Raw genomic sequence first — 12,040 nt, 5'->3', positions numbered from 1 at the left:
GCGGAAAGGGGCGATTTGCGTATTTTTTTATTCGCAAATGGCCGATTTGCGAATAAAATATTCGCAAATCGGCACTTTCCGCCGAGTACGCCAGGGGGGCGTGTAGTGGGCGGAACGGAGGGCGCGGACTCAGAGTCCGCGCGATTTACCATCCGTTCTGCCCACATGTACGCCGAAAACCTACTCCAGTCCTCAGCTGGCGTAGGTTTTCGGCGGTGCGCACCGGCGCGGACGGGATTTATGTAGAGGCAGTCCGCCTCTACATAAATCTCCGTAGCGCCGGAGCTGCGGGGGCATTTATAAGTCCGGCGTAAAAAACGCCGGACTTAATAAATGCCACCCTAAATGTCCATATATTTTTATTTTGCCCATGTTATCTTTTCAGTTATTTTTCAATCAACCTGTACCTTTACATTGCAACATTATTTTTATGCAGTTTATGCCGCAGCTTACCCATAGAGAATAAGGAGGGCTGGGGCTGGACAGGAGAGATAACTGATGGATGGACGATCATTTGGCCATCGTTTATTAAAGGGGCATGGCATCCTTAACCCCTTCAAGACAGAGCCCTTTGATGCATAAAAGTCCAGGTCAAATTAATGCAATGTTCCTCCCCACCTTCCAAGAGCCATAGCGCTTTTATTTTTCCACCTACAGGGCTGGTTGGGGAGCCATTTTTTGCCCCATGATCTCCAGTTTTTATTAATATCATATTGGTGTAACGGGAAAATTTTGATTGCTTTTTATACATTTTTTGTGATATATAATTTAATAAAATCAGCAATCTTAGTGTGTTTTCTTTTCCCGTTTACGCCGTTCACTGTGCGGGCAAAATATTGTTATATTTTAATAGATAGGACAAATTGTGTGTGTGTGGGGGGGGTTATAAGGTTTTTTTTAACCCCTTGCCTCTTCAGCCTGTTTTGGCCTTAATGTTCGGGGCCTTTTTTTCAAATCTGACCTGTCTTTCTTTATGTAATGATAACTCTGCAATGCTTTTAACTATTGTGGTTATTCTGAGACTGTTTTTTCGTGGCATACTCCTCTTTATGTTTGTGGTATATTTTTGTTGATACACTCAGTAGTTTTTTTGTAAAAAAAAAAAAAACACATTTGTGCAAAAATTAGAAAAAATTACATTTCTTTATATTCAAAACTCTCTTTTCCTAAGAAAGATAGTCATGCTACATGAACAAATTATTACTGCAACATCTACAACATGTCTGCTTTATGATGAACGTCATTTGATGAACGTTCTTTTACTTGTTAGGATGCTAGAGGGCTTCAAAATTTTGCAGCGATTTTTCAAATTTTCATGAAAGTTTCAGCTCTGATTTTATTAGGGACCAGTTCAGTTCTGAAGTGGCAGGGGCCGCAGGAGCAGGAGGAGGCATTAAAGGGGTAGTGCGGCGCTAAACAATTATTCACTAAATAACACACAATACAAAGTTATACAACTTTGTAATGTATGTTATGTTAGTGAATCGCTTCCTTCCCCGTGTTCCCCCCACCCGGAAGTGTAGTGTTCTATACATACCTGCTAATTGCCGACCCCCGTCCGCCATCTTGTGCCAATGATGTCATCTTTGGATGGACGGCCGAACCGCTCCTACCGTCCCTAGTGCCGGCCGCCCTCTGCCGCGTCATTAGCTGCTCAGCCGCGATTGGCTGAGCATAACTGTGCTCAGGCAATCGCGGCTGAGCAGCTGATGATGCGGCAGAGGGCAGCCGGGACTTTATTACCAGATTACTTCTTTAAAAAATTAAATAAAAGTCAGTGGGGAAAAATGAGAAAACAGACTACATAGCGTTGGTCCAACTTAGCTGCTCCATGTGTCTTCATTGCTTTGGATCACTGCAATAAAGTTATTGAGCACCCTATCGCTGATCCCGGGTGAGCATTGTTACCAGTTCATGTACACTGTTGGAGTGGGGAGCTCGTTCGTCAAGGTTCCTCTAAAGTGCTGAGCGGGCTTCACTGTTTTAAGTCCTCTGCATAGAACACTACAACCCCCAACATGACCCGACTGGACGAGAGCATAATACAAATTCTATAATACTTGATATATATATATATAACACTACAACCCCTAATATGATCATAATCTATTTCTATTATACCCTCTACATAGAACACCACAACCCCCAACATTTAACTGACAACTGGATAAGACCATAATACAATTCTTTTATTGGCTACACATAAAGCACTACCACCCCCAACATGACCATAATGGGCCTGCTCCATAGGACCCTACCACATTATCAACATTTATACACAAGGCTATGATTTAAAAATATTTCAACATGTTTATTTAGCATGATTTAAAATCTACAAAAAATACATATAGTGCAAGAATAATCCAGTAGAAAAACGCAACTCATTGCCACAATACTTGATGAATCATATTAGTATATATCCATAATGGTAAGCATGAAGATTACTATTTACACACATGTAGTATTCCCAGATGGCCTCCCAGGCATCCTAGGTATAAATATACCTGACCTATATTGGTTCTAAGCCTTAATCAGGAACATGCTTACCTATGGCAATGATGTCGCAACCCCGACGTACGTTTCGCGTACTTCCGCTTTCTCAAGACGCCCCTTGAGAAAGTGGAAGTACGCGAAACATACGTCGGGGTTGCAACATCATTGCCATGGGTAAGCATGTTCCTGATTAAGGCTTAGAACCAATATAGGTCAGGTATATTTATACCTGGGAGGCCATGTGGGAATACTACATGTGTGTTAATAGTGATCTTCATGCTTACCATTATGGATATATACTAATATGATTCATCAAGTATTGTGGCAATGAGTTGCGTTTTTCTACTGGATTATTCTTGCACTATAAGTATTTTTTGTAGATTTTAAATCATGCTAAATAAACGTGTTGAAATATTTTTAAATCATAGCCTTGTTGTGTATAAATGGTAGTATTTATGGGCTATTAGTGTTATTATAGTATGGACTTTAAATATTAAGGGTTAAGAATTCTGTCAGACGGAAACCGTAATATATCATTCAGTGTCCATTGGAACTATCGTGTATAAATCACATTATCAACATGTACATAGGAAGGTGGGAAGAAGGTCTAGGTTCAGAACAAATACGCTGGTGTGATGCCCAAAGGCATAATGTTGTTTCTACAACACGTTTACATGCTAACTTGCCGTTCTATGCTACATATAGACCAGTTTAAGAGGACATAAGCATCAAAAGGTAAAATTTTTGCCTATATATATATTCTATAACTTCTATCACTAATAAACTAACAATTATGTGTGGATTAAATAGGGTATACACATGTCTATGGAGTTGAAGAATTAGGTAATTTTCTGAGTAATTAGGGAGATATTTGATTTCTATAAACCTAACACCATGGGAGGTGTAAAAGGATATTTATCAGGAATGTAACGGAAATAGTCATCATACATGGAGCTGGTTTATATAGCTTTACATGTGTACTTGTATATACATATATACTATGTATATGTATGTTTTTATAATTTTAGTGTCACTAACACATATGTAATTATGTCACTAACTTATGACTATAACTTTAACTTAAAACCATGATTAAGGACCCAATGGGGTCAGAAACATGTCAGTGTTTTTTGAATACTTAATAAAGCATTGAAAAATTCCTAAGAGAATTTTTCCTGTTTTCTTCATTGTGAAATACCCCGCAGTCCAGGGGCATCTCTCACATGCTCTGCTTGGAGGCAATCTAGCCAAGAGATGTGACTGGTTTACTACATGACTGAGTGCTGACCACAACTATACCTTTTGGCTTTAGGTTCAGAACAGCCTGTTTCTGGGAAAAGGCTGTGTTCACACAATGCATATATCTGTTGCGTTTTTAACATGCATTTTGATTCTAAACTGAGGGACATGAAATGCTGGGAATTGTAGTGTATAGAAATTTCTGTGAACCACAAGTGTCCCTCCAAAAAGTTGGGAGGTATGGAGGAAGGGCTGACTGCAAAGCATTGTTTTCAGTCATCATCATCATCATCACAGCAATGTACAAAACACGGTCTGATTTGCCCATAGCAACCAATCACAGTTCACGTTTCATATCTTAACAAGCTCTTAAAATTAAAGCTGAGCTTCGATTGGTTGCTATGGGCAAGTTAGACTAAGTTACACATGGCAACCAATCACAATTCAGCTTTTATTTTACCAGAGTAATTTAAGAAACGAAAGCTGAGCTGTGATTGGTTGCTATGGGCCACATCAAACCATATTATTTAGTGTTCTTAGTGTGGCCTAACCATAAGCTGTTTCCTTGGTGACAAGTGTGTTTAGTGACCTCTGCAGTAAAGAACATTGCCAGCCATTAATGGGTTAATGTTTCACATGCCTGCAGTAACCATAGCAACCGTGCATTGTGATGACAAGCGCTTATGTCATAGAGAAGGTTCCATAAAGCACTGCACCGCGCCCTGATCAGTGCCATCTTGGATGCGCCAGGACCTTGAGCTTGACAACTTTACTGCCCCCTACCCTTGAAGTAATTTGGAGGTTCTAGCAGGGGAAAAGTGGTGGTCTGCCTTAGACTACCCCTTCATTGAGTCTCCACCTTCTTGAGAAGTGGACCTGGATCTGTGAAGAAGAGATGCATCTGCCTAGCCATCAATAAGGTGACAGACATTGCAGCCAGATCTCTCTCACATCCAGTTCATTATATTTATAGTATGGTATTACCCTCTAAGCCCAGGGGAGGGGCAGCTCTCCAGCCATGGCTCCCTCGAGGTTTCCCCCACAGGGGTTTTTCCTCACCTGAGTGCTGGAGGGTGACTCTTTGTGAGTCGGGGGTCTGCCATTTTCAGTGTCATGTAATTTTAAATAAAATTGGCCCCTTTGACACCTGATTACAATGTGTTGTGTCTTTATTTTGCGTTCTTTGGTTTATTGTATTATGCTTGGGAGTTGGGGGTCCATCACATATTGCAGAGTCATATAGCTGGACATCTGCCTGCTACACAGATCTATCACCTGCACAATGAGCGCAAGAAGGATGGAGCAGTGGATAGAAGAACTCTGACATGTATGTGCATATCCCTAGGTTAAAGAAATACTCAAATCTTGAAGAAAAAACATGCATCACAGGGTTTATACCTACATCTGCAAGGCTTGGCAAAAGGTTTTTTCAAGTGACAGGGTCACACCAATCATAGTATATCATAGCAACATGGACACCACCATAAATATACATCATATATACACAACCCAGTGGCTCTTGTGTGTGTGGGGGCAGCATCAGGGGAAAGGCAAAGTACTGCATCCCCACCAGTGTCGGACTGGGGTACCTTGGGCCCACCAGGGAAATTGATCCTAGGGGCCCACCCTACATACATATACATAACCATCGCCAAACCTTTAACCTTAGTACAGCAACATTGCATTCAGCAGTGTATGTGACCAGCGACATAGCCCACTGTCAATCACAATCGTTTCTGTAGGTTTCTGTCATAGCTGCCAGCTATGACCGCTGAATGGCTGAGCTGCCTTGAGACGTCAAGTCTCATGCCGAAGATCTCACCAGGAAGCGGCCGAGGGACGGGAGAACAGGGTGGCGCGATCCGGGAGCCAGCGCTGGAATCAGGGGGGTAAGTTACCGGAGCCTTCTATTTCCCCCCCCTCCCCGGCCGTACACGGATTTAACAGCTGGCCCGGAGTACCCCTTTAGGCTGGGTTCACACTACGTATATTTCAGTCAGTATTGCAACCAAAACCAGGAGTGAATTAAAAACACAGAAAGGATCTGTTCACACAATGGTGAAATTGAGTGGATGGCTGCCATATAAGGCCCCGTTCCCACTGAGGAAAGGTAGCGGAATTCCGCGACGGAATTGTCCGCCGCGGAATGCCGTTAGCCTCCCGCTCATAATGGGAGTCTATGGGAGGCGCGCGCTCCTGCTCTGTACGCGCTGAAGAATGAACATGTTCATTCTTCAGCGCGGACAGGGCAGGAGCGCGCGCCTCCCATAGACTCCCATTATGAGCGGAAGGCTAACGGCATTCCGCGGCGGACAATTCCGTCGTGGAATTCCTCTACCTTTCCCCAGTGGGAACGGGGCCTAACAGTAAATAACGGCCATTATTTCAATATAACAGCCGTTGTTCTAAAATAACAGCAAATATTTGCCATTATATGGCGGCCATCCACTCAATTTCAACATTGTGTGATCATAGCCTTTCTGTGTTTTTTATCCACTCCTGGTTTTGGTTGCAAAACTGACTGAAATATACATATACTGACTGAAATATACGTAGTGTGAACGCAGCCCAAAGCTTATATGTACGGTCCACATTCAGGCTATGTTCACACTACGTATATGTCCGGCCGCATATTTTCCGCGGCCGGACATATACGTATGAAACTCCGGCCGGGACTTTACGCAAGTTGCGGCCGGATACGTACGGAACGCAAACTTACGCCCGTAGTGTACTTACGCTTCCTGAGCGCTCTTCGTAGCGATCTGACAGCGGTCTTTTACTTGGAAATCTTCGCCTAGCCCCGGACACCCCACAGAACCTTTTGGATCGGCACAAAAAGCTTGAAAAATGAAGAAATCACCACTCCGTACGGGACCGCATGTTACGCTACGGGCGTAAGTTACGGCATTTCCGTCCCGAAATAATGGTCTGGTTCATTTTTTACGGCGCCGCATACGATCCGGGCGTAAGTTCGTACGTAGTGTGAACTGTGCGGCTGTAGATCGGATACTTCACATTGTATGCAAACTACGTAAGTTTCGGGCCGCTTATTCACGGAACGCGCTACGGCGGGAAACTTACGTAGTGTGAACCCAGCCTCATACTGCATACATTTTAAATAAAATCTATAGAAAACTTGTAGAGAGTCTACTATTTCTGTCTCTCTCTCTGTATATGTCTCTAAACATCTATAGAACTACACACTACATAATATACACTGTATACATAATAGATGTGCACACACACAGACAGGCACATAACACAGACACAAACATGCAAACACACCAAGACCAACATACAGACACAAGCAGATTACACACACACATATAGAGAGATAACACTCACATGAACAGACACATGATATACATGTACAAACACTCACACTAGGGCTGGGCGATATGGGCAAAAAATAAAATCTTGATTTTTTTTTTTTTTTTCTCGATTTAAATCTCGATTTTTTTATTTATTTATTTTGCTGATAATTATGATGGGTATAGTAGTAGAGGCATAGTGGATAAGGGATGTAGTAACAGAAGCATAGAAGATTGTGTAGTAGTAGATAAGGGGAGTTGTAGTAGTATCAGGAGTGGGGGTAATAGTAGCAATGGTAGTGGGAGCAGTATTGGGGGGCGTAGTAGGGCAGGATTGGGAGTGGTAGTAGGGGTGGGCACAGACTGTGGACAGATATGACTATGGGGAGGGGGCACAGCTATAACACACTGTATGCTGGGACCCTAATAATACTGGACGCCAGGCCGTGCTGAGGGCGGGAACGGGACGGGGACTTGCACTGGCACTCCAGATGGGAACAGGAGGGGGGCGCACTGAGACGCTGTGCCGGGCGGGTGTATCGGTGCGCACTCACACTCCGGGCAGCTGGGGGGGGGCTCTGTCAAGCCGTGCCGTGGGGGGATGTCATTGATACTCCGGGCAGACTGCGGGGCACACTTACGCTCCGGGGGAGGGGAGGATAGCGGACACACTGACGCATCGGGCGGGCTGCGGGGATCACTAATAGGTGGGCGGCGTTGGTCCTCTGGGTGCTGGCGTGCGGTCCCACTCTGACCTGCAGGAGGAGCAGCTTGCCCAGAGCGCCACTGCTCCTCCCTGCAGGTCAGAGGGTATTTTTTTCTTTTCTTTGAAAATCTAATTTACGATTTTCAAAGAGATTGAAATCGATTCTTAAAATCTAGGCGAATTAATCAAATTAATTCGATTAATTGCCCAGCCCTAACTCACACACACTGACTTATATACCCTCACACACACACTGACTTATATACCCTCACACACACTGACTTATATACCCTCACACACACTGACTTATATACACTCACACACACTGACTTATATACCCTCACACACACACACTGACTTATATACCCTCACACACACACTGACTTATATACCCTCACACACACTGACTTATATACCCTCACACACACTGACTTATATACACTCACACACACTGACTTATATACCCTCACACACACACACTGACTTATATACCCTCACACACACACTGACTTATATACCCTCACACACACACTGACTTATATACCCTCACACACACTGACTTATATACCCTCACACACACTGACTTATATACCCTCACACACACTGACTTATATACCCTCACACACACACTGACTTATATACCCTCACACACACTGACTTATATACCCTCACACACACTGACTTATATACACTCACACACACTGACTTATATACACTCACACACACTGACTTACATACCCTCACACACACTGACTTATATATACCCTCACACACACTGACTTATATACCCTCACACACACTGACTTATATACCCTCACACACACTGACTTATATACCCTCACACACACTGACTTATATACCCTCACACACTGACTTATATACCCTCACACACACTGACTTATATACCCTCACACACACTGACTTATATACCCTCACACACACTGACTTATATACCCTCACACACTGACTTATATACCCTCACACACACTGACTTATATACCCTCACACACACTGACTTATATACCCTCACACACACACACTGACTTATATACCCTCACACACACTGACTTATATACCCTCACACACACTGACTTATATACCCTCACACACACTGACTTATATATACCCTCACACACACTGACTTATATACCCTCACACACACTGACTTGTATATACTCACACACACTGACTTATATACACTCACACACACTGACTTACATACCCTCACACACTGACTTATATACCCTCACACACTGACTTATATACCCTCACACACACTGACTTATATACCCTCACACACTGACTTATATATACCCGCACACACACTGACTTATATACCCTCACACACACTGACTTATATACACACACTGACTTATATACACACACTGACTTATATACCCTCACACACACTGACTTATATACACTCACACACACACTGACTTATATACCCTCACACACACACTGACTTATATACCCTCACACACACTGACTTATATACCCTCACACACACTGACTTATATACACACACTGACTTATATATACTCACACACACTGACTTATATACACTCACACACTGACTTATATACACTCACACACTGACTTATATACCCTCACACACACTGACTTATATACCCTCACACACACTGACTTATATACCCTCACACACACACACTGACTTATATACCCTCACACACACACTGACTTATATACCCTCACACACACTGACTTATATACCCTCACACACACTGACTTATATACCCTCACACACACTGACTTATATATACCCTCACACACACTGACTTATATACCCTCACACACACTGACTTATATACACACACTGACTTATATACACTCACTGACTTATATATACTCACACACACTGACTTATATACCCTCACACACACTGACTTATATACACACACTGACTTATATACACACACTGACTTATATACACACACTGACTTATATATACTCACACACACTGACTTATATACCCTCACACACACTGACTTATATACCCTCACACACACTGACTTATATACCCTCACACACACTGACTTATATATACCCTCACACACACTGACTTATATACCCTCACACACACTGACTTGTATATACTCACACACACTGACTTATATACACTCACACACACTGACTTACATACCCTCACACACTGACTTATATACCCTCACACACTGACTTATATACCCTCACACACACTGACTTACATACCCTCACACACACTGACTTATATACCCTCACACACTGACTTATATATACCCGCACACACACTGACTTATATACCCTCACACACACTGACTTATATACACACACTGACTTATATACACACACTGACTTATATACACTCACACACACACTGACTTATATACCCTCACACACACACTGACTTATATACCCTCACACACACTGACTTATATACCCTCACACACACTGACTTATATACACACACTGACTTATATACACTCACACACTGACTTATATACCCTCACACACACTGACTTGTATATACTCACACACACTGACTTATATACACTCACACACACTGACTTACATACCCTCACACACTGACTTATATACCCTCACACACTGACTTATATACCCTCACACACACTGACTTACATACCCTCACACACACTGACTTATATACCCTCACACACTGACTTATATATACCCGCACACACACTGACTTATATACCCTCACACACACACACTGACTTATATACCCTCACACACACACTGACTTATATACCCTCACACACACTGACTTATATACCCTCACACACACTGACTTATATACCCTCACACACACTGACTTATATATACCCTCACACACACTGACTTATATACCCTCACACACACTGACTTATATACACACACTGACTTATATACACACACTGACTTATATATACTCACACACACTGACTTATATACCCTCACACACACTGACTTATATACCCTCACACACACTGACTTATATATACCCTCACACACTGACTTATATACCCTCACACACACTGACTTATATACACACACTGACTTATATACACACACTGACTTATATACACACACTGACTTATATATACTCACACACACTGACTTATATACCCTCACACACACTGACTTATATACCCTCACACACACTGACTTATATATACTCACACACACACTGACTTATATACACACACTGACTTATATATACTCACACACACTGACTTATATACCCTCACACACACTGACTTATATACACTCACACACACACTGACTTATATACACACACTGACTTATATATACTCACACACACTGACTTATATATACTCACACACACTGACTTATATACCCTCACACACACTGACTTATATACACTCACACACACACTGACTTATATACACACACTGACTTATATATACTCACACACACTGACTTATATATACTCACACACACTGACTTATATACACTCACACACTGACTTATATACCCTCACACACACTGACTTATATACCCTCACACACACTGACTTATATATACCCTCACACACACTGACTTATATACCCTCACACACACTGACTTATATACCCTCACACACACTGACTTATATATACCCTCACACACACTGACTTATATACCCTCACACACACTGACTTATATATACCCTCACACACACTGACTTATATACCCTCACACACACTGACTTATATACCCTCACACACACTGACTTATATACCCTCACACACACTGACTTATATACCCTCACACACACTGACTTATATATACTCACACACACTGACCATTTATACAGGAAGCTCCAGGGGTCCATTAGTCTCCATCTTCACTGTCTCCTCTTCCGTGCAGGCTGCAGCCTCTCCCCCTTCTCCCGGGCACCGACTCCACACACAGCAGCAGGAGGGGGAGACATGACTGCAGGAGGATGGAGGGGGGAGACATGACTGCAGGAGGATGGAGGGGGCCCTGCTGCTGCTTCTCTGTGCAGCTTTCTGCATGTCCCTGCTGCCACAGGTGAGGGCTCCTGACAGGCAGGAAGAGAGACACTCCCGAAGCTGATCAGGACCGGACCGTTCCACTTACAGTACAGGGGGAGGGGGACCCATGAGTTTACAGTAGTTGTGTGAAAGAAGGGGCCCTATTGCCATTCTTTCATCATTAGAGCAGTGTGGAAGGCAGCAGAGGGCCCCTAAATCTACCGATTATAGGGAGATCCTGAACATGAGGCCCACCTCTAGCTCTGGGCCCTTTAAGGGGGGGAGGGCCCACC

General features: G+C 43.0%; 1 protein-coding gene across 1 annotated transcript in view; it reads right to left on the bottom strand.

Moving 5' to 3' along the window:
• Positions 1 to 11,746, bottom strand: part of LOC138784533 (beta-Ala-His dipeptidase-like) — a 46,321-nt gene extending 34,575 nt beyond the window's left edge. Inside the window, exon 1 of the mRNA XM_069960130.1 lies at positions 11,556 to 11,746. Coding sequence (XP_069816231.1) covers positions 11,556 to 11,558 — 3 coding nt within the window. The 5' untranslated portion in view covers positions 11,559 to 11,746. The remainder of the gene's footprint in view (positions 1 to 11,555) is intronic.
• Between the last annotated feature and the right edge of the window lie 294 nt (positions 11,747 to 12,040).

This window comes from Dendropsophus ebraccatus, chromosome 2 (assembly GCF_027789765.1).
Source record: "Dendropsophus ebraccatus isolate aDenEbr1 chromosome 2, aDenEbr1.pat, whole genome shotgun sequence".
In the NCBI taxonomy this organism is placed as follows: domain Eukaryota; kingdom Metazoa; phylum Chordata; class Amphibia; order Anura; family Hylidae; genus Dendropsophus; species Dendropsophus ebraccatus.
The sequence above is the reverse complement of the archived record's forward strand: the minus strand, read 5'-3'. Positions and strand labels throughout refer to the sequence as shown.